Below are 23288 nucleotides of genomic sequence, written 5' to 3'. Positions count from 1 at the left end.
AGCAGCTAGGCTTCTTACTGGTTGTAACAGACGACGTCACATCACTCCAATTTTAGCTTCTTTACACTGGCTTCCTGTACGTTTTAGGATCGATTTTAGGATTTTACTCATTACTTTTAAAGCACGGACGGGGCTGGCTCCAAGTTATATAACAGAGCTACTGACACCATATGAGCCAGCCCGCAGTCTTAGATCCTCAGGTGGGGGCCTCCTGGTCGTTCCAAAGTCGAGACTTAAAACTAAAGGTGACCGGGCCTTTTCCGTCAGGGCCCCTCGACTTTGGAATGACCACCCTGAGGAAATAAGACTTGCAGATTCCCTCAATTCTTTTAAATCCCTTCTTAAAACATACTTTTACAGACTTGCTTTTATGTGATGTCGTCTTCTTATTGTCTTTTCTTACTGGTTTTACTGTTCTTATCTTCTTTTACTTCTTACTGTCCTTTTATTTATGCTCTTATCTCGTATTTATGCTCATATCTTAATCTCCTTGTGTTTTAACTTGGTAATTTCTTATCTTACTTACTTTTTCTTTTTATTAATATTATAGTTTTGGGTTTTTTGACCCTTTAACCACTTGTTTCTACTTCTTTTACTGCTCTTACATTCTTATTGCTGTTATCTTTTTATTTATTTTTTTCAGCTCTTTTAGTTTCTTACATATTTTTAAATCTTTGGTCCTCTTGGTCTCAGCTCTTGTTGTTGGGTTCTTGTGTTGCCTGGGTTCTTATAATGGTTCTTGTGATGGTCGGGTTATATATGTCTGTTGGGTATCGTGCACTTTGGGTTCTTTTCTGTTGAATTGTATTTAATTATTTTTAGTATTTTGCATTATATTCTTACTGTTGTTAATGTTCCTCTGTGTTTGGTTTAACTTGCTTTGTTCTTGTTCTTGCTGTTTGTCAAACCACTTTGTAAACCTGTGTTTTTAAAAGGTGCTATATAAATAAAGTTATTATTACAATTATTATTATTTGTTTGTTTTCCTCACATGACATAATAAGCAACCTGACAAGACAGACTGACCTACATTTAGTGGAGTAGGCTACTCAGCAAGAATATTGCTGATACTTGTTCAGGACTGAATAATTCCAATGTTGTACCTACAGGGGCAATTTCTAAATACTTTTTAGCGAAATTCAATCTGCATAAAGTTGCCGTATGAGAATTAATAATGTGATTTTTGTGTGAGTGTTATATTCTGTTAAATATCTGCTAATAGACTGTAAATATTGGCTAATACGTGTCAAAATAATGTAGTGTGGTTGGAAAAATGTGTAATAAACATAGACTGTAAGGTAATAAATCCTGGGAAGAAGAAAATACAAGAAAACTACTTGTTAAAGTCGCGTGCTTACAATGAAGGCCTACTCCGATGGATTTTATCTTTTTGGTGGCCCGTTTTGAAAATATATATCAACGTTACATTTACAGACGAAGGAACAACATATTTAAGTCTTGTATCTTGACAGGATCCGACAGCCGGATTTATCAGGTTTGAGCCTTCCTCACGGAGGCAGCGCGCGGACCCGCTTTTGGAAGTGGGGCTGCTAAAATAGTAGCAACTCTTTTGGTAATGTCTGCGGGCCGTGCCACTCCTTTAGAGGGGAACGAATGAGTCATGAGGGGTCACTCAGAAGGGCAAAATTGTGTAATGTAGGATGGGTTTTAAACACGTGTTTACACGTTTGAATTATTATTTTTTTTACTATAAATCAAAATATAATATCTCTATTAAGACAGCACAAAGTGAAATTCAGTTTTAATTTCAATTTATTTTATTTACATTTGTCTTATCGTATCATTCCAGACATTTTGAATCTGCTAGCTTACATCAGAACCCGAATCATCCTGGAAAAATGTTTTTGTTGTCTAAGAAAAAGTGAATTTCAATGGAAACAATGTCATTCATCCTCATCATGCATCTTCCTCGCGGTCTTGGGAGGGTCTTTTGGCAGGATGCCTGAAGCTGATTGGTCTACAAGTGGGCCTCATGTGCCAAGCCCACAGCCCAAGTGCATATATAAACTTCAAATGCAAGAGACAAGAAATAAGAAATAAGGAAGTTTGGGGTCAATATCCAAAACAATCTCCACATCCTGACATTCATCTGAGACTGGTAAGTTGACATATACAGGTTATTCATGGTGTTTGAGAAAAGAGATAGTAGTCCTTTTTAGGGGGAATGAATTGTCTATTTGACACATGAAAATTGTTTCTCTGCTGTAGTGTTTAGTAAGATGAAGACCCAGCAGCCTCTACATGTGGCCACTCCAGTGAGACAGAGCCTTGTCCTCACTAAAGTAGCAGGGACCTCTGTTTACCTCAAGCTGGACTCATCTCAGCCCACGGGCTCCTTCAAGATCAGGGGCATCGGTCACCTGTGCAAAACTGTAAGTACTGTTAGTCTCTGGGATGATATGGTTTTTTTTCCCGTTTTTCCCATTGTCACTTTAACATTTTGACTGCTGTTTTTTCCCCGTTAGTGGGCAGAGCGAGGATGTGAGCGTTTTGTCTGCTGTTCAGGTGAGCACTGAAGCTAGAAAGAATCAACTTTAGACTTATTTTTGCCTGTCTTCGTGTGTCTGACAGTGAAATGTTTCTTTTTTTCGGGCCCACAACAGGAGGAAACGCTGGGATGGCAGCAGCTTATTCTGCCCGTCAGCTCGGAGTTCCTGCAACCATAGTGGTTCCAAGTGTTACACCAAACCCAACAGTGGAGAGACTGAAGGATGAGGGAGCCAATGTGATAATCCATGGCAAGGTGAGAAAAGCTCACGTGTTCTTAAAAACACTCGTCACATCAATGACAGTAGATGTTTTTACATCATAAATAGAAATGTAAGATATCCGGGACACTGGTTGAATTATGCACACATCTATTTCAAATTTCAAAATTTTCTTCACCTACTTATTACTTTTTGTACATAGAATAGAGATATATGTAATAGAGAGACATGTATGTGATACATTAGACTAAATCAAGTTGTTTCTTTTTCAGGCCTTAAATGAAAGCATGGAATACGGACAGCAGCTGGTGGCAAACAACCGTGGCTGGATTTTCATCTCCCCATTTGACGACCCTCTCATCTGGTAAAACTCAGAGCCTGTGTCCTTTAGAGATTGTTACTGCATACTTTGTAGTCTTTGTGCGCAGAGTGTTGTACAGTAATCTATATGTTATCAGAAGATAGTGAGGGAAGTGATAAGGAAGTATGATTGTTACAAAATGACTGATAGTTACACCTGTCTTATCATGCATGGAGCAGGTGCAGAGGCTGAATGAGGTGTTATGCCAGATGTGTGGTATCTTATCACACTGCTAAGTCGTTCATAATTAATTTACACATGACGTCACTGTCGAGGTGTTTAACCAGGACCATACACTACATCATTTTGAATCTAGATTTATTATTTGTAATAATTTTCTTCTTTGTCCAATTTGGTGGTGGGGAAGAGGGGGTTTTGTCTATGTTATTGTATGTTTTGATGTGTACTCCTTTGAAATCAGAAGACAATAAACGCCTGAGAAAATGACAGAATTTGGTTGTGTTTCTGTGCAGGGAAGGCCACACATCTCTGGTGAGGGAGCTGGAACAGGACATGAGGGAGAAGCCAGGAGCGATAGTGTTGTCAGTGGGGGGCGGAGGTCTGCTGAATGGAGTGGTGGAGGGGCTGCGGCGTGCTGGCTGGGCTGACGTGCCCATTGTAGCCATGGAAACAATGGGAGCACACAGCCTCAATGCAGCAATGAAGGCAGGAGAGCTGGTCACTTTACCTGAAATCACCAGGTACAGAAACCTAATTTCATGCATTTTATACCAAAAGATAACAATATCCAAGATTTTTCCAAACTAGACTGATGTTTTTTTTTTTTTGCTCTCTAGTGTTGCAACAACGTTGGGTCTGACAAGAGTTTCTGCACAGACTTTTAAACTGGTGAACGAGCATACAGTTTTCTCAGCAGTGGTCACAGATCAGGAGGCTGTGAAAGCTGTGGAACGCTTTGTAGGTGAGTTCAACCTGCACCCTAACATGCAGAGCAGATAAAATTGCCCAATAATGAGCTTTGGGCCTGATCCGTTCTGATATCTGCTCTCTCTCTCTGCAGACGATGAGAAGGTCCTGGTGGAGCCGGCCTGCGGTGCGGCCCTGGCAGCTGTGTACAGCGACATTATCAAAAGGTTGCAGGATGAGGGGAAGCTGGCACGGAGCCTGGGCCCAGTGGTCATCGTGGTGTGCGGCGGCAACAACATCAGCATGGAGCAGCTGAGGAGGCTGAAAAAACAGCTGGGTGTTATCTAGCGTGGCCGACCACCTCATGTACTCCTGACCTTTTCCCCTGTTCCTCCATCAGCTCGTCTCAATCCATAAACCCCCCCCTAAATTATTCATGTGCTTCATAAACCGAATCATTCCAGACTGTGAATCTCTACTGAGCACTGAGACTGACAAATGTGAGAGGCTGCTGGAGGGATTTTTTTTTATTTTGTTTAAAAACTAGAGAACTCTTTCAAGTAACTGAGACACTTAGTTTGCATTTGTATTGAGGATGCTTGGTTTATAAAAGTTGTTGTATTATGTTCCTTTGCTTTTGTACTTAAAATGTATTTAAAAAATAAATAAATAAATTATATTTCTGAATCTTTAGCCTATAAGACTATTTCCTTTGTTTTGACCATTTCTGATTTATGCGTGAAGATGTTTTTTTTTAACACAGATATTGATCTTCACAACAACAGCTTTAACCCACATACAAACATTACATGAATGGAATTCTCCTTGGTGAATGTTTGCTCTAAGATATTTACAAAAGCACCGTTTTTATTCTCAGGCTGGCGTAATAAACAGACCAGGCTGATATTAGATTATTAAGGTTATATCTTATCAGTGTGTAATAAGTGCTAAGCTTGACATGATTAAAACGTATAACCATTACAAGGGATTTTAGACAGAAAGCACTGACAGATTTATTTTGTCTGACACATTGTTTGTTTTATTATGATCATATCATTTATACGCCCAATATACTTATATATATCAGTATCATTCTCAAAAATACAGTTTCACTAAAGAAGATTTAAGTTCATATATATTACAAAAGACATAAAAAACTCTTTGAAACACACGACCAAAGAAAGAACAAAATGTTTCATAAATGTGTCTACCATAAGTAAACATGTCAGAATGAGTATTCTGGATGTAACGGAGCTCCTGAAGTCCTCAAAAGGGAAAAAAATTATCTTGGACGCACAAGATATTAACTTGTGCTCACATAATAACCTTTGGGAACGAGATAATTATATTGTTTGTGCAAGTTATGTTGTGCACAGAAGTTAAAATATTGTATGTATGATAATAATTATCTTGTGTGTACAAGATATTAACCTGTGCGCACACAGGTCTGGGACTTTAGGCTCTCTGTAGTATGTCTATATAATGTATACAAACATTTCCTCTGGAAAACTTTTCATTTAACTCTTGATAAAAGGACATACACAATGCGGATGTTAGGTTCATTTTTGGGCAACAGGTTAATTAAAATCTTCCATAACATCACATTATTTCTTGTACAACAAATCAATAGTTGCCCCTCCCTCAGGAGCTTACGTTTTAATGATGGGAGTACTTTATGCATGATGCATTCAGAATTTCCTCCTCTAGCAGCAGTGATCCCTCATGAATGATTTAATAGAGTTTCATATTTGACCAACAACTTTCTACTTCAGTCAGGTCAATTTCCCTGTAGCCTTCTTTTTATTGAAGGTTGCTTAAGAAGTCGTTAATGGGTGAGCCAAATGTCACACGACCACAGCAAAGGTCTTTTCAATAAACTCAAAATGCCAGCACTTAATTGGCTAGATTGCAAGGGATGTGGCACTTTTCCAAGGTGCTCATTGGTCGAGTGGTGGGTCTTTAAAACGAGGCTTATGACAGAAAGAGGGGAGACAACTGTCTGAGGGGGAGGCATTTGATTGGTTCGCTTTGTAACCAGCCAGTCCGCATGCTGGGGACATTCCAGGGATTCCTCCTCAGAGAGAAAATATGTTTACTTGGGATTGAAAATGATGTGAAGTTTTCATTGAAAAAAATAATTAAAAAGCTGAAGATGTTGGTCTGGTCTGATGTTTTTTTGTGAATTATTTTCAGCGAGAACATACCACTAGTACTCCACAGTGTGGCTCATCTGGGAGAGATAAGCACATTACACAACACACCTATAAACCAAGGTTTTTGTGTGACACAGAAATATCTGCCCAATTCCTTCACATTTTTCTGGTTGGTGCTTTTTACAACATCTAAAGTTGCAGATTGTTCTCTTTGAATAACACACAATGGAGCTGAAAGGCCTTGTGAGTCAATGAGGAGTATGACTGCAGATCCAGCTGGAACTGGCCTGGTCCTGAACTGGCTGCTCTGGAGAGGTGTCCGGTTTACCCAGCAGTGGTGACATAACAGGAGCTGGTGGCATGGGCCTTATGTAACAAGCATGTTCTGAAGGAGACAGAACATGCGTCATGGGTATCATTCATCAGGATCTATACTATCTAATTGTCTGTGCTGGCGTTTTAACAGGCATATCCACCACACCATGTCAACAGTGTTCAAGTGTGTAAAAGGCTGTTTGGGGTTATTTTGAGATAGTATTTTAATTTTCAGACTGACATTTAACAGAGGTTTTTCTATACATTTATTACATTTACCCTGCATTTAAAATGTTAGCATTGCTTTAAGTTAAGTTTTATTATTGACTTTATTGGTTTATTTTTGTATTTGAACTTTGATCTCTGTCTTTAAATATTGTTTGATTTATTTCTCTTTCAATCAATTTGTGTAACTTAAGCTCCTGTGGGGAATTTTTAGCAGGTTATAAAAGAGACTGAGATGAATACTGATGCCTGTATATGACCTACAAATGAAACAAGAGCATTAATATAAAAGTTGATCATTTCCATTCAGTTTTTTTTTAATGCATGTAACTGCTGCTGCAGGGTATTTGTGACAAAATGATTAATAGCACGCTGCAGAAACAGACCTTTTTTAACACTGTAAAGATACTTGATGAGTGAAACGTTTGACTGTTAAACGACAACGTGATGAGATTTTTCATCAGAGACATCACTTAGACATGTACAGGACATTCAACAAAGAGACTAGAAATCAAGCTTTGTCTACAGGGGCATCGATACAAAATGAAGCTTCTCACCTTAGCTTGAAGTTGATCTTTGTGAAATGTATTTATTTTTTATTATTTTATTGTACAATATTCAGATACAAGTCTTTGTGAATATGTGAGTGAACTCTAAACTAATTCTAATTTCCCTCCCAGCTCACCTTGGTGTTTTCTCTATGTAAATTTATGGCATCAATGATGATATTTGTAATTTCCTGTTCTTTATCTTCATTTAATGCTGCTGATCACCAAGTTCTCTTATCAATCAATTGCTTCATTTTCAGAACTTTGTGTTGCATTAACCGGTATGAAAATTCAATACAAATACAGTCTGACAGACTGATTTAATGACCACTTAAGAAACACATTAATCCCAGCAGTATAAAAGAAACACACCATCTGTATTTGTACATGAAGACATTTCTTTATTGTGACACAGAAATCTCAAATGCCATCTGATTCTTTACATCTGTATAATCCATTTTAGATATGTTAAGTTTCTGATGTGCAGAGGTAAGACAGTAAAAGTTAAGTTAATGCAACCATAAATAATTGTAATAAATATCAAGTAAATGTACAGCACACATTTTACCGCAACACTTCTTTGTTGGGATATGTCCTTTTTTTTTTCACCTTATCATCTCACCCCCCCCTCCCACCAACACCACCTGCATGAGGAGGAGGAAGAAGAGAGAGCGTCCCTGTTAGCAGCGCTGTGTTACCCTCCAAATGAACTGTGCCAAAACTCGCAAGCATTTCAACAATGCGATAACGCTGTTGTGTTTTTCAGTTCTATCCAAGTAAAATGGCGATTTGACTCACACAAGAGAACATGTTTCACCATGAGTAGAAGTAATTGAATCCATCTGAGTACAAGACAAAAGGTGATAAGATTACTGGTATTTCCAAAAGTCATTAAAAAATAACAACACAACAAACCGGATATCCAACAGACATCGCCTAGTTTGCTCATTTTAGAATCTTTTTTTCTTGGAAGAGTAGTGCAAACAAAATTATAAGGTGAAGTGAATTAGCAATTCATAAAAACTGCCATCAAACATAACTTCAGTTTATTTACACTTGTTTTCCTATTTCATTTTTTTTTACACAGCTAAACATTTGGTTATGGATAAAATCAACAAATAAAAATAAAAGAAGCAGAATCCTGATCTTCCTTTATTTAAAAAGAAAGAAAGAAAGAAAAGGCAGAATTCAAGGAAATCCGCCACCCCTCCCCCTGTGTGTGTGTGTGTGTGTGTGTGTGTGTGTGGGTGTGTGGGTGTGTGGGTGTTTGTTGTGTATGTTGGGGAGCGAGGGAGGCAGAGGCAGGGTCGTTGCACATTCAGTAGCACGAAAACAACATGGAAGAGCAGCTCATGAGAACATCTCCTCACATTTCCACAAAGCAACACAGGCTTTACACACCTGCAATACAGAAAATCAGAACCAGCAGGCCTCTCTTATGTAACCCGACCTACCATGCTGCCAAAGCTACTCTGATATATGAAAAAAATCAAAGAGCGTTTTCATAAACTTATAGATTAATATGACTTTTTACATGACTTAAATACCCTCTCTTTTGGAGACTTGGATAAAATGTATTCCGTTTATATAGGCATAAGTTAGCTTGTCCATTAGCAGTTCATATTTCTTAAAACAGGCAGTAAACTACATAATATCCTATACAGCACTTGTTCACATCTTATGCCTGCTCAGAGCTGACATGTTCAAAAAATAGGCAGCATCACAGATTTTATTTCCTGCTGGAAGTCGTATATCTGTCTCAGAAGACAAGATAATATCTAAAAAGATCATTTGGGCTTTCTTTTTTTACACACACAACCAGTGTCGGCCTCTAGAGAGAGAGACTCATACAGCAAAGGCATGTTTAAGATCAGCTCCACAGAAGGGAGACAGAGGGAGGCAGCAAGGTTAAGCATTAGGATAGTAACAGTTTGTTTGTTGCTTTCACACACACGCATGTTCAGCAACTCTGAGAAGAGCTCTTTTTGGCTGAAGCCAAGCGTACAATACTTTAATGATGCCGCAGACAAATAAGTTATGAAATTGATCCTGCGACTGTAAAGTGCAGATCTGAAGTCATCCCATTTAGCTGTTAAGTTCACAGAAGTTGACGTAATCCCCTCTTTCAAAGTTAAGGGGAAAACAAAGCTGTCACAGTTCACTTCAATGCCACCCTAAAAATCAGTGCAACCAGAGCAGACACTTGTTAACTGTGTCAATGCTAGTTCAGATTATCTTCCCTGAATTCAACACAAAAAGATGCATCAAAGGTAATCATAAAATGTAGGGATTGTGTGAACAATGGTTAAATTAAAGAAGGTATAAACATGCAAAGCATCACCCAAAATAAAACAAAATTGAACAAAATTCACTCTTAAAGAAGCAGCAGAACAGAAGGGACTGTGGTCTGTCTTGGAGGAGGGTCCAGCAATGTGGGGATGAGGGGAGGAGGGGGTCAAAATAACGTGGGTGCAGGAGAGCAGGTATATGCGCTTGTCAAGTCTGGTTGTCAAGTGGTCTTAGCCGCTGAGAGGGTCCTCGCGGTAGTGGATGGCGTATCGTAGTTTCTCCAGCATCACATCCAGAGATGTGTACTGGGGCAGTTTCACCATGAACATGCAGGTCTCCACGCGAATGTAGCGCGAGTCCGGCTGACCTGGAAAAGGAAAAAAAATCAAGGTCTATAATCAGCTGGTACTTAACTTACATAATGGGTGTTGTTACTCTGTTGTTGGAGAATGCTGTGTAACAAGTGTTGGTGATAATAAGCTTGTTCCAAGATAAAAGTGAGTAGTAAAGCTTTTATCTTATCATAAGGAACCCCCTTTTTGCTGTAGACCGCGTTTTAAATGGTGACTTAGGAACGTAGAAGATATGCTGCTACCGAGAAAGAAATCTATCAGCCTGTCTTCTCAATTGTAAATGCTGGAGAGAACCACTGATTCACAAACACATCTACGCATGCTGTTTACAACTAAATGTTCAAAGTCTGTCTTTGGTTGCAAGACAAGACGCGCTGCTCTGACCATCACTATCAGCTTTCTGCACTCAGAGGAACAACATCCACAGATAGCAGCCTCTGTGTCAGATCAATCCATTAGGAAACCCCGTTAGCTTTTTACCTGCAGCTCCATCAGGAGGAGCGATCTTCATAGGGTAAGGAGGAACGTGGGCGGTGTCGGGCCCCCCATCCTTGCAAGGGCAGGTGAACGGTATGCGCTCCTGGTTACAGGCAAACTTGATGAACTTGCAGAGCTCCTCCTGAGTGAACATCTCCAGGGCAGCCCAGAAGAACTCGATGTGCTGGTCTGTCTCCATCAGTCCCACCTGATACATGGTGTGAGCCTACAGAGGGAGAGAGAGAGCACTTTGAGTAAGGGATAATGTATAGTGAGCAGGTTGTAATCGCTGAATAGAACCCAGTAGGTTGAGCTGTGGTCTTGTCTCACTCTGAAAGGGGTTCTTCAGCTGTAAAAACCCACTCACTACACATGATACTGCTTATAGACTTGCAAATTATTTCATTGATTAAGAGCGGCGTTCATGGAAACAGTGAACTCTGTAAACATCATAAAATAAGCTAAACTAGCTTTCATTACTCATGCCTCATCTTTGTCAAGAGTTTGTGTGCATAATTTTCTTTTCCATTCACCAGTCTTTCAACAGCATTATATCACCTAGCCGCTAGCCTAGCAACCTTCGACTTTTCTTGTTAACTGTTTGTTCTTCTAAAAACACAGTCAAGGGCTGCTATGTGGAATTGGCCAATCAGAATCAAGTATATAACACAGTCATGTAATAATTTGATCTAATGAACACCTACAGTGAAGAGTACTGAAATAGAGTGTTAATGAAATGGATTCTGATATGTTATTGAAGTTTTTTGCCAGTACCTGCTTTAGAACTAATTACGGCATATTTACAGTTGATGCTGATGTGTATTAATGTGTACTGTCCTAATTCAATAAATAAGGTAAATAAAAAGAGTTTAAGAACTTGTTAATTAATTCCTAGATCTGTCATTTATCAACAGTGTAATATTACAGGGGAGGTGCACATAACGGAGTTGATCAAATATATGAATTACCTTCAGGAACTCCAGGTTGATATAAGGCAGGCCGCAGGTACGCAGCTCCATCTGTAGCGGACTGAGCATGGTGAGCAGCTGCAGAGGAATGATGGAGCCAAGTCCTGCACGCACTGCTGTCATGCACTCAATGTTTAGCAGCTCCCTCAGACGAAGGCTTCGCACCGCCCGCGCATACACATCCTTATTCTCCCAGCTTAGCATACACACAAAAACAAACACATACAATATATAAAACAAGAGGTCAGCAGACTATAATGAGAAAAACCAAGATATTCTTAGCAAGTTTTCTGTACCTGACGATGAGGCTGCGGCCCCCCTGACAAAGCTCCACCTCATCACCTGTCATAGTGACGTAGGTGAAGGTGCAGCAGGGCCGGCTGGGGGAGTCTGGGCTTTCTCCTGAATGGTGCTGGGAGGAGATCTCAGCACACAGGGCCTCCAGCTCCGTCTCATCACTCACCTGCAGGGTGAGAAACACAGGTTAATCGAACATGTGTTATCAGGTAAAGACACAAGGGCAAACATTACTGTTCACTTACATTTTCAAACTTCTTGACATAGTTGAAGGTGAGCACATCAGCTTCCTGCAGGTCCTGCTCTGGGTCGAGGGGCTCGCCCACCAGACCCTTCCAAAAGGAGCTCAGCAGGTCCAAAGGAAGCGGCACATCTGCGCGGATGGCTATGCCCAAAAGTTGACCAAAGAAGTGCAACAACTGTTCCTCTGCGTAGCTGATAGGACAGGGTGTAAGGATGTACTTGCCCTGAGGGAAGCAGACAACAACAATGATTACTGTTGACTTTACTGTGCCAGTGACACTCAAAGAGGCTGCTTCTTTGACATTGTGCTCATAAGGGAACATTCAGTTCTGTTTCGTCTTGGCTCCCTAAGATTTCCCTTCAGTCTACTGTCATGTTCTCGTAGTCAAAACATTATCCATGAAAAAGACATTAAACATTAAGTACCGTATTTATGCAGTGTCAGGCACAGACATGAAATTGCTGTACATACTTTGTTGGAAAGAACAATACTGTTGAGCAGAGCACACAGTGAAACATGTCAGAAATAAAAAAACAATCTTACCTTGTTACGGTTGGCTGCAGCACTGGGGCAGGGGAGCAGCAGTGAGAGAGCAGAACTCTGTAACTCCTTACACACCTGCCAGAGGAAATGTCTGAAGGAGCCACCTGAGAGGCAGATTAATCAAAGCTGCAGTTAGGCCAGAAAAGAAATCTCTACGAACACAGGACTGAAACACAGTACAGAAAAAGATGTGAAAGAGAAACTCTTACTTGTGCCATGAACTTCCTCTCCAGTGAAGCGGATGTTGAAGGCATAGGTCGGGTCACCTCCACTTGCAAGTTTCACACAAAGCTGAGAAGATGGCACACAAGACAGCTGACGTGCTGCCTGGCAGAAATATGTGTTCTCTGATGATCTGATCTCACCTGAAGAACAGGTGAAAGAGACACAAGACAGGATGTTTGAGAAGGTCCACATGAAGTGATACAAAATGTAACATAATAAACAAATGAACAAGTGAAAGGTATGAATACCTCCCACAATCTCCAGAGGGTCCAGAGTAATTTCCGGAGCAGCATGATCGGCCGTTCGCTGTACTGTAGCATTCAGTACTCTGTTCATTACAGTCACCTTAGTGTCATAGAAGATAAGACCTGGAACCAGACAGAGGATGAAGAGATGAAAAGGTGAAGATCTGATCAGATTCACTTTCCTTCAGTTCAGACATTTGTTTTTTAAAAGGCTGTGCTGAGATCCTGCTCACCTTTAGCTTCACATAGCAGCGCTGCGATGCTGTTCTGATAGGTCTGTGTCTGTCTCAGCTCCACCAGAGGAAGGAAGAAACTCTCCAGAGTGTTGTTGAGCGACTGAAGCAGTGCAAAACGTAAGCGCAGGCTCTCCACCGGCACGTCTAGAAACAAACAATCAAACAAACATTGGAAATAAAAAGGTTAACTTAGAGATAGAAGACTATTTACAGCAATGATTACCATCAGACAGTGTATTGTTTACTCACTGAGCAGGCAGGCCACACGAGGATCAGCAGTATCGCAGGAGTCCAGGTAGACTTCATGTGGGTGTAGTCTGGCTGGTGTGATTGCCAGGTGACGGCAGAGTCTGTTGATGTACTGGACCAATGCCACGTCCATCTCCAGGCTCCACTTCCTGCAAGCCTTCTGGGCGTGACGAGTGTCTATACAGGTGCATCTAGGAAAGAGAACAGCCACAGTGACATCGAGAACTCAAAGAGCATTTAGTCACGACAATACCTGTCAACAATTTATCTAATATGAACCTTAAAATTCCTAACATGCCATGCCAACACATAATCTTTTGTTGTGCTTTCTTCTCCATTACACGAGACAAAATAAACTCCCATTGTCTAACTGCACATTCTGTTAGTATGTCAAACAATCCCTTTAGAAAATGATTAGGTCTGATATATAAAAATTCTAAAAAAACTGTACTCAATTCAGTCATAGATTAGTTGATGGTTTTATGTTAAAAAAAAAAAACCTCCAAGCTATTTTGTCTGCTTTCTCTTGTCTAATTAAAAAGAGAAATTGCCTGAAAAAATGTTGAGTCAGAAGTGACTAGCAACATGTTTGCTTCCAGGATTGCTTGTGTGGGAGAATTTGAGTTACAGCAGACTAAGCATTGGTTATTGGGGTTTGAACTTAGCAAGTCTCACCTTTCAAAGTGGAGATCATAACCACAAGCCAAAATTGCCCTCCAGACACTACGTATGTCCTGCTTGGCACGGTCAACAGCAAATTTATGGAAGCCTTCCAGTGTCAGGAATTTCTCCTCTGGGACTAAAGAAAACACAGTGGTATGTGAGGGTCACAGCTCGTGGTTTCGAAATAGGACCTAAGTTTACTACTGTGATGTAGAAGAGCGTCATGGCAGGTTCACGAGAGGTTAGCAGAGTTAACTACAACATGATACATCTGTTTTACATACACCAAAAACAGACCAAGACACATTTAACTGCTGGTTATTCAAAGACAACAACTGGTTATATTTACTTCTGTGAAATATCTATATCATGTGATGAATCCTTATGTGTGACTACTGCCAACCTTCAGTTTTCTTTGCAGGGGATTTTTCCACATCTTTCTCCTCAGGTCTGGATTTCTCGGGAGATTTAGGCTTCAGGACCGTCTTCTTCTCGCTTAGAGCAGTTCTGGCAAAGGGAAAAGACCATCAAATATAATTTAGTTACTGTGTTAAGAGTGTAAACATACCGTATAAAAGTGTATGGGGAAAAAACCTCACCTGACACTGTTCAGCACAGACTTTTCCTTGGTTGGAGGTTTGGTGATTGGCCTCTTGGTGCTCACAACCTTGCCTTGATGCTGTTCCTTTCCTGCTTTGCTGTATTTGTTCTTATTGGGCTTTGGGGTGCCATACTTTCTTAGAATCTATACAAACAAAGATTTTTGAAAGAGGTAAATATCAATTGTTAACAATTGTTAACAATTAAGGAAGCAAGAGGGACTTGGGCTGGAAATCTGATCACAAAACAAGATCATTTGAAGATTTAGCCAACAGTTTACTAAATTCCAGCCTTATGAACACTCTCTGGCATTATGTGGTATACCTGAGTAAGTTGGTCCTCCAGTACTTTCTTTGGAGGCCTAACATTGGTGAAGAAAGTATGCAGTAGGTTCCCTGGTGTCTGAGAGTTGATCTGCTCCTTGCTGAGGTAAATGTCTGACACTTTAACCGGTTTTGTTGGTGTGAGGCTAAGCATCTGCTCTGAGTGCACACAGCTCTTAAAGATGTCTGTGAGGATATCTCGTGCTCCAGGTACAAGCTTTTCCCCTGAAACATGAAGACATATCAGTTTAGATTCTATGCTCACAGAACTAATGCAAAACCAATATAAATATCCAACACCAACCCCTGAGTGACTTGTCCAGGAAGTAGTCCTCCAGGGCCGAGCTTCCCTGTGTGTCAAACAGGCTTTGGTTAACACTGGAGGCTGTAAGGATCTCCTCATTGGTCAGCTCCATTAGCTCATCTTCACCTTCCAGACTGGACAGGCCAATCAGGTCACTGCTGTTGAAAAGACTGGCACGGATTTTTTCCACTTTGGCCCGAGAGCGCACCTATGATCAGCAAAGCAAGAATACTCACTTATAACAAAACAAAATCAAACAGTGTGGATCTACAATGTCTTTCTTGATCTACCTACCTCAATGACCGCGTAACCCTTGATGGGCCTGGCCATGACTGCATTGCTCTCCAGTGAGGTGACTGTATTCATAGAGCCCCCTTCTGACACTGACGGTGTTTCTGCGCTGTCCACAGGCTCCCCTAAGCTGCCCAGACTCCCCAAGCTTCCTGTGCTACACAGGGAAGTATCCAGACTCTCCTGACTAGAAACAGTTTGGGGGTCCAGGGGTCCCTGCTGAGGGGATGTAACAGCTGAAGCCGCAGCAGCAGGGGTTAGAGGTGGAACAGCTAACATCTCCTGATCGACAGAAAGTTCACTGGCGGTGCGGGAGACTCCCTGAGAGGAGCTGCAGATGGATGTCTGGCTAGTAGACGCTGAAGCGCTCACACTCATGGCTGGAGTCACGCTGCTGGAGCTGTCAGGACTCTCAGGACCTAAGCTGTTCGGGAAGGGACGCTCAGGTTCAGGACCCGCTTTGCCATCATGAGTGCCTACAGCTTTGGGCTTCTTTGGGTCCTCCTCCTGCAGAGGGATGAAGACTTCATCTTTGAAGAGACCTCCATGTGCATTACAAGCCCTGCGGATAGCATTTCTGACCACGGCCTCCTCCAGGTGTGTGGGGATACCTGAGAGCACCAGCAAGCGACTGTGGGCGGTGGGGCCCACCAATGCCTGGCAGGCATCTGTGACTGCATCGCTGGTCACACTTAAGCCCTGCGGATCTTTGTTTGCAAGATGTCGAAGGATCATCAGGAGAGTGAGGCAGCGATGAAACCAGAGCATGTCCTCAGGTTTACTTCCAGCCATGTTCAGCAGGGCGCTGTCACTCTCTGATAGCCGTGCACCTCCACTTCCTCGTTTCCCAGAAACTGCTGCTGCCACCGCAGCTGCTGCTCTCTCACGCTTCATCTTCACCTTCTTACGTTTGGACAGCAGACTGGGGCTCTGTGGTGTCTGGCCTGGAGATGATGACGAGGATGAAGAAGAGTCACTGAGGTTAGGAGCGCTGGTGGAAGACAAAGCTCCCACTGAAGAGCCACCAACATTAAGGGGTAGTGTCACCTCCGCTACAGCCAGACACACCTCCATCAGAGCATGAAAGTAGGTGGAGAACCGACTCTGCTCGGCCCCCAGAGCCAATGCAATGCCTCCAGAGGAGGACCCTCCTGCTCCAGCCCCTCCGGCCGTCCATCCCTGAGTCTCCCGATCATAGAGCTTGCGCAGTTCTGTCTGCAGGGCCATGAGCACAGCGAGGCAGGGGTTCAGCAACAGAGCTATGGAGCTGGACAGACCAGCAGGGCTCTTGCGCTGCTCCAAGTGGTGGATCTTTCGCAAAAGCTCAGCCAGCAAGTGAAAGACGAGCTCTTTAATTGACGGTGCCAGATCAGTGGTCCAAAGTAAACCACCTAAAACAAAAACAATGACAGAGAAAACAGCAAAGTTGGGAATAATGCATTTATGTTATGTATGATCTATTAAGAAGAAAACTTAATAAAATCTTTAATAAAAATTGGAGCTTGAAGTAAAGTACAATAAAGAATTGAGAGAGATTTTACCACTTAAAATACAATCAGAATTTATGTTTCTTGTCAATGAAATTGTTGTCCTGTTGCATAAAGAGTGTAAAAAATGAAAGAAATGACACATCTGTCAAAGAAATTAAATAATAAACTCATTTTATATAAGAATATTATGTCAGAATATTTACAATATACATATATACTTGGTGCATGCTTTGTGTATTACTGGGCAAACTGTTTCTATAGGAGATAGATACGTATTTCATGACCAAGTACGTATCAATAGACAGGTTAGTGAAGTTCTATATAAATCGTGCTTCAACCTACCTAATAGTTCTACAACCTGCAGCAGCACAGACGAGGGCACCGTGTCAAGCTCATCCTCCGAATGCTCGCCGCCCTCTCCAAGCTTCCACGTCAACAGCTGCTCTGCAAAAGCCATGGCCAGAGGAAACTCCAGTGGCAAGGAGTGCAGCACCAGCACAGCACCAGGAGGGGGCGACACCCCTACAATCAACACGAGGGGGGAATTTTAATAACATTTTGTCCTGTAACAACTTCTGCTTTTAATGAAAGGTAAAAGCAGTCAATATGATTTTCCTTCAGGCAGTTGAATACTCACCTAGTTTGATGTGCACTTTATCAGTGGGAATGATAACAGTAGGGTACTGGTTGGTGGTTGGAGGGGGAGTAAGGCCTGTGTTGGTAGGTGAAGCATCCAGAGGATAACACACCGCCTCCATCAGATTCAGTTGACCATTTCTACGCACTTTGTGACCAAGACCATACACCATGACTCGAGCCCAGGGAGCCTTGTAAAGGCTGGAGCTAGTGGAGTGGAAACAAGGAGGATATCATTTTTTTAGAAGTAACAGGAAAAGAAATGGTAATAAATGAGTGTTTATTTTGAGTAACTCACTCCTTGCGGCAGCCCAGCTGACTCTCCTTGCAGGATACAATCACAAAGGCAGCACCTGGAAAACTGACATCCATGCTAACCTTTGACTCGGTCACAGGGAACTCTTCAGATGTAAACTGCTCTGGTGCGTTCTGTCAAAGTGAGAGGTATTTCAATAAATAAGCAACCTTGCAGACAGAATTATTAATTCAATGACGCACTAATAAGTAGAGCTGACCTGCAGGAAGCAGCAGATCTGCTTTGTGAGCTCCAGCAGGCTCTCCTCTCCTTGATGCAAGGCACGGGTGATGGCTACGGTCAGCCACTCTTGGATTGGCTGCGCATTGCCCTGGTAGAACAGGTCTGAAGGAGAGCAACTCTGACCCTGGAGGTTATTAAGCAATGACTGGGCCAGTAGGATAGAACTAGAGCTAATAGTGCCATCTGCAGGAAGAACAACATTAGAGCAATAAGAACAGAAAAATTACACTGAAAGATGGAGCTATTCTGAAACAAGATTAACACTCACCTGGAAGAGGCGGAGCTAGCAGCTGGTTAGACAGTAGCTGCAGGTGTTCTAAGGTGATGTCACGGATGGCAGGTATGTGGAAGAGACGAGTAAAGGTGTGGGGACTCTTGGGAGCAAAGATGTTGAGCAGGGCCATTCGGCAGTATAACCGAGCCAGCGCACTCTCAGAGCGGAGCAGTTCCCTACAGCAGAGCAGTAAAACACATTTCATTTTTGGCACAGGACTCATTTACATTCTGCTCATCTCCATAAAGATCTTACATTACCTGTGAATCTGAATGTTGCTGCTGTCCAGTGAGACTAAGCCGTTAGCCGCAGTACGTCGAGATCCAGCAGGCGGGCGCTCCAGCATCTCAATAGGATACCAGTACCTCACCAGCACCCCCTCACTGCGCAGGTACGTCTCGACCTGTACAAGCTCATTCACCTGGACAAGATGAACGTAACAATGCACAAATACACTGAGACAAGCATTCATTTTGTGTAATGCAAATCCTCTCTACCATTTCTAACAATTACAAAATATATTGGCTGTTTTTATCTTCTGAATGAAAGACAACCTGAGTAAAGGTAATCATTCCATTCATGCACTCTGGGAGTAGGTTACATACACTGTAAGAGTTTATCTCATTGTCGACTGCACAGTTTGTATTTTTTTACTTTTTAGTTTTTATATTTTACATTTTTAAATTCTATTTTATATATTGTAATAGCTTCTTATACTGTATTATTTAAGTTGTTGCTAGTTCTACTTTATTTCCCTGTTAATTGCTTAGCACCAATACACCAAGTCAAATTCCTTGTATGTGTAAATGTACTTGGCAATAAAACCTGATTCTGATTCTGATTCTGATTCATTAATTCCCATTCAAACTAGTTACAGTTTGTCAATTCCTTTCCACTTGAAGAATAAAATGTTGTACTCACTGAGTCCACGTCCAGCACTACCCCATGTAAACCAAACGTCTTCAACATGCCCCGGATAGCAAACTTGGGAAGGGCAGTTCCTCCCGTTGTGCTGTTGGTGTTGTTGCTGTCTGGACAGCGGATCACCACGGTCAATCCTATGTAAGAAGAAAAATGATCATGCAGGTAAATTGATGTGAAGAAGGCTACAGATGACTTTGATATGCAGAGTACAATGTGTCAGGTAAACAGTTCTGATACAGCGCTTACTCAGGTTGGAACCTGAAGTTAACTCATTTTCTTAAAGTGTGTAGGAATAGTGATGAAAGTGAGTGGTACCTTTGCGGACTTTGTCAATGGTGAACTTGTTGGCCTCATCCTTGATATCCTCAATTGTAGGGAGGTAGAGGTCACGAGGAATGCCACCATTCTCTTCATAAAGGAACTCCACTGTCTGTCTTGCGATGTCAACCATGCCTGTTTTCAACAAAATACACCATGGAGATAAAGAGTCTCAAATCTATCTTTGTTTTACCTACATTACCAGATTCTGTTCAGTAAAGTATTGACTCAAATTAGTTCACAAATTACACAAACTGTCATTTAAAAAAGTCTGATCAATCTTACTCTATAAATTCAATAAAGGAGTGATTAACTCGTTTCAATGGATTTAATGTTTAATTAAGCTTTAAAACAACCATACAGAAACCTTGCTCTGTTTAATTAAAGGATCATTAACTGAGAATTGTGTTTATAACATGGCCAACATGGATAATCAGCCATAAAGTAGGAAGAAGGAACATGGATTCTAAAAGAGAAGGAAGCCTTTAAGAGGTGGTATATAAGAGTAGGGTTGATGGAAGCTGTAAGTTTTGAGTTTTAGTGTTTTGACATACATCAACATGTTTGAGCTTCTTCCCATTTAACACATTGTTGAACATTACTGTAAATTAACTGTTGTCATTTTGTGTGCTTATTCATAACACTTGTATTCAAAACTTAGCAACTTTCTACTCAGCTTTATTGACTATTTACCAACCTTGCCTTGATTAAATAAAATTTTGACTATATATATTTTTTTGGTTATTTGTTACACTGGACTGAAGATACATTAAGCTGTTATTATTTTATTTATTACCTAGCTGCAGAGCTCCTTTTATTTGGTCTAGGCCAGATTTTCTCTCAGCCTCATTGCGGAAACGCCTTCGAATGGTTGGGAACACTTTGGTCTCCCAGGCCTTAACCAGCAAGGCATAATGGTCCTCCTGAGGTCAGACACATACACACACAGAAAATACATACAATAAAGGCATAGAAACCAAACCTTTATTTGTAAATTCTAATCAGATGATGAGAAGTTTGGAGAAATGGAGGCTCAACTCACCCTTGGGACATCATCATCATCCTCATCATCACTCTCATCATCTGCGATAGGAGGAGGATGTGGGTCAGGCCCAGAGGTGACCAAGTTCTCATAGCTCAGCTCAACTTTATAATGGCACGACAGGTCACAGTTGTACTCTGTACCCAAAGGGCAAACAGAAAATTCAGCATTAGTGAATGTAATCAACACAATGTATCAGTGTACTGTAAAAGGGGATAAACCTACGTTGTTGTGGGACTGCGACAGCTGCAATCCGACAAGGCGGTCCATGGGAGCCAGAGTCAGAGGTAACACTTGTGCCTGCGTCATTGTCACTGTCTGAGGCCATAGCGAAAGGCAGTGCTTCAAAATTTGCACTTATTTCCTCTGCAAGGTCTACACACAGGTCAGCTGCATTTCTGTGTGCTTGGCCTTCTGCGTATGCAAATGGCCGGCTTCCAAAGTTGGCACGGATCTTTGAGTTCTACAAAGGTAGAAGGAAAACATATTGAAAAATGTAAAACATTACAACATTCTTAATAGACACAGTATTTTAGATATTTAATATCAGTAAAAAACTAAACTGTAGCTTTAAACATTTCAAGTAAAGCATGTTTCAAGGTGAATTCTAACAGAAACTCACCTTTTTTTGAATGTGCACCAGGGGCCACATTCCGCCGGCTACATCCTCAAGGATGGGGCTGAGCCGCTGGCCGCAGTAGGTAAAGTAGACCCTGCCTTTAGGGGCCTGACCAGGGGGTGGAGGAGTGCCTTCAGAACGCTCCCAGCCTATTCCAGCCACGTCACCTGTGTCCATTTACACATTAAGTCAATTTCTCAGAAAGGCTTACTGCTACCAGGTGAAAATAGGTTAAAACATGCTGCTATAGCTTGAGTTAAGAAAGCAAGATGGGCTGGCAAAATAGATTTTTTTGAAAGAGCAGCAAGTTAAGGAGTTAGGAAAAAAATCCATAACATACATTACTTTATGGATTTCTAAGTTGACTGAATCAAACAAGAGACGATAGATTGTGTATAAGGAAAACATTTTGTCTCCTGTCTCACCAGGAAGTAGAGCCACATCCAGCCTGACACTCTTCCACTGCAGCAGACTGGAGCCATTATAATGCACTGCCCTACCATTACTGACACACACAGACAAACAGACAGACAGGAGACAGACACACAGAAATGGAACAACATGAAAGAGAAGGATAGCAGTCAGCACTCATGTTAGAGACAGAGCAGGCGAGAAAAGAATGAAGTCTCAGAGATAATATGCAGGTGAACATACTTATGAAACAGACATGTGCCGACAGGGTTGGTCCACGCTCCGTCTCTCTTCTCTGCCTCTGTGGCAAAACCAAAGGACACAATTGGGCCACTGTCCTCCTCTGAGTCTCCATAGGAGACAATTTCTATCTCCCAGTAAAAAGATGGGGCCTGCAGGGACAAAGAGGTTTATCTACTAACACAAGTTCAAACAAACTGAAAAAGCAGATGATAATTCAGGGTTGTGTTGACTGGATGTGCCAACCTGAATAGGTACAGGACAGGTTGCATAAATGAAGGTGCCTCTGGGCAGCCCTCCTCCAGCACTGGGATCGGCCAAGAAGGTGACGGAGGTCAGGCGGGATGAGAACATGCAGGCACGGACTGGAGGGAACACTCTGGATGGACACCAAGTGATCTCTTTGGGCTGATAAGAAAAACACATTGAATGAATCATGAGAAGTGGGCACAAAAAAGACTGTTTAATTTGTCGAAATGTCTTTGAAGAGTGCATTAAGTTGACGCTTGTAGCAATATATTTAATTTGTACTGCAATCATCGATCCTTTAGCTCTCTGGCGATCAAACGTGTTCAGATTTTTGTGGTTTTCCCTCAACATTTTTCTGAGACTGAAGCTTGGCTCTCTTTGATTAGGGAGAGGCTCAGTAATCACTTTTTGTATATCCATGATACCTGGGTTTTTCCAGCTGTGTGGAGTTCATATGTGTTACAGAAAGGGTATCTCTCTAAAGGTATTATGAAAACAAGTACTAAAAGCAAGAAAATGTCATAAAAATGACCCATACTATATACATTGGTGCTCCTACCTGGCGCCTGTCTGTCTGCAGAGGTGGAGGAGGAGGCCGAGCGCAGTCCCTGTACAGCATTCTCACTCTTTCACATTGAGCTTCAACCATGCCGAGGCGCTCCCCTAAACATGATGAGAGAACTTTGTGAAAAGTTAAAATAAACGAGTAAATATGATTACGATTTTGGGTGCTCAAATCATTTCACATGCCAACGTGTATGCTCACCAGGGCTGCATTCTTGGGCAACCAGGTTGAGCACCTCAACAGCAGCTGGACACTGCTGGATGAACTCCTCACAGAAGGAGCTGTCCTCCAGAAGCTGTGCCATCACCAGACACGCCCTGAAAAACCAAAAAGGACTGTGATTTTGGTGCATCTCTATTTTGCTGTCAGAGTTCCAAAACAACTCTCCTAAGAAGCACAAAGGGTTTGAGACTCTCTTATTTTGAATACAGAAGGACTTAGAACACATTTGACTTTCAGTGAAAATACATGAAAACT

The 23288-nt window shown here is 41.7% G+C and overlaps 2 protein-coding genes across 2 annotated transcripts in view; one reads left to right on the top strand and one right to left on the bottom strand.

Annotated features, from left to right (window-relative positions):
* Positions 1-1992: 1992 nt before the first annotated feature.
* On the top strand, positions 1993-4644 carry LOC110002878 (L-serine dehydratase/L-threonine deaminase). The gene is made up of 8 exons (XM_020658546.2): positions 1993-2119; positions 2230-2393; positions 2487-2526; positions 2625-2764; positions 3002-3093; positions 3564-3791; positions 3888-4012; positions 4112-4644. The coding sequence occupies exons 2-8, from the start codon at positions 2241-2243 to the stop codon at positions 4303-4305; spliced, it is 972 nt and encodes a 323-aa protein (XP_020514202.1). The 5' UTR covers positions 1993-2119; positions 2230-2240; the 3' UTR covers positions 4306-4644.
* A 2930-nt stretch (positions 4645-7574) lies between these two features.
* The window catches only part of LOC110002880 (probable E3 ubiquitin-protein ligase HECTD4), a 36294-nt gene continuing 20580 nt past the window's right edge, over positions 7575-23288 (bottom strand). Inside the window, exons 44-76 of the mRNA XM_065964680.1 lie at positions 23013-23128; positions 22806-22909; positions 22244-22405; positions 22001-22149; positions 21772-21851; positions 21350-21513; positions 20953-21190; positions 20728-20864; positions 20482-20608; positions 19683-19820; positions 19365-19501; positions 18704-18864; positions 18438-18619; positions 18147-18352; positions 17930-18060; positions 17633-17838; positions 17338-17517; positions 15509-16896; positions 15215-15422; positions 14912-15135; positions 14587-14732; positions 14391-14494; positions 14000-14123; positions 13325-13515; positions 13073-13219; positions 12843-12962; positions 12579-12734; positions 12370-12473; positions 11828-12049; positions 11582-11748; positions 11286-11481; positions 10321-10543; positions 7575-9854 (exon numbers count right to left, since the gene is read on the bottom strand). Coding sequence (XP_065820752.1) covers positions 9718-9854; positions 10321-10543; positions 11286-11481; positions 11582-11748; positions 11828-12049; positions 12370-12473; positions 12579-12734; positions 12843-12962; positions 13073-13219; positions 13325-13515; positions 14000-14123; positions 14391-14494; positions 14587-14732; positions 14912-15135; positions 15215-15422; positions 15509-16896; positions 17338-17517; positions 17633-17838; positions 17930-18060; positions 18147-18352; positions 18438-18619; positions 18704-18864; positions 19365-19501; positions 19683-19820; positions 20482-20608; positions 20728-20864; positions 20953-21190; positions 21350-21513; positions 21772-21851; positions 22001-22149; positions 22244-22405; positions 22806-22909; positions 23013-23128 — 6475 coding nt within the window. The 3' untranslated portion in view covers positions 7575-9717. The remainder of the gene's footprint in view (positions 9855-10320; positions 10544-11285; positions 11482-11581; positions 11749-11827; positions 12050-12369; positions 12474-12578; positions 12735-12842; positions 12963-13072; positions 13220-13324; positions 13516-13999; positions 14124-14390; positions 14495-14586; positions 14733-14911; positions 15136-15214; positions 15423-15508; positions 16897-17337; positions 17518-17632; positions 17839-17929; positions 18061-18146; positions 18353-18437; positions 18620-18703; positions 18865-19364; positions 19502-19682; positions 19821-20481; positions 20609-20727; positions 20865-20952; positions 21191-21349; positions 21514-21771; positions 21852-22000; positions 22150-22243; positions 22406-22805; positions 22910-23012; positions 23129-23288) is intronic.

This window comes from Labrus bergylta, chromosome 2 (genome assembly GCF_963930695.1).
Source record: "Labrus bergylta chromosome 2, fLabBer1.1, whole genome shotgun sequence".
Lineage (NCBI taxonomy): Eukaryota > Metazoa > Chordata > Actinopteri > Labriformes > Labridae > Labrus > Labrus bergylta.
This window is presented reverse-complemented; position numbering and strand designations above follow the sequence as displayed.

What these genes read in the sequence shown, in the direction of transcription:
- LOC110002878 (XM_020658546.2), top strand. Translation starts at nt 2,241, where the DNA reads ATGAAGACCCAGCAGCCTCTACATGTGGCCACTCCAGTGAGACAGAGC. An exon ending in GCGTTTTGTCTGCTGTTCAG is followed by an intron (nt 2,527 to 2,624) that starts GTGAGCACTGAA and finishes GGCCCACAACAG; the next exon opens with GAGGAAACGCTGGGATGGCA. An exon ending in AGCTGTGGAACGCTTTGTAG is followed by an intron (nt 4,013 to 4,111) that starts GTGAGTTCAACC and finishes CTCTCTCTGCAG; the next exon opens with ACGATGAGAAGGTCCTGGTG.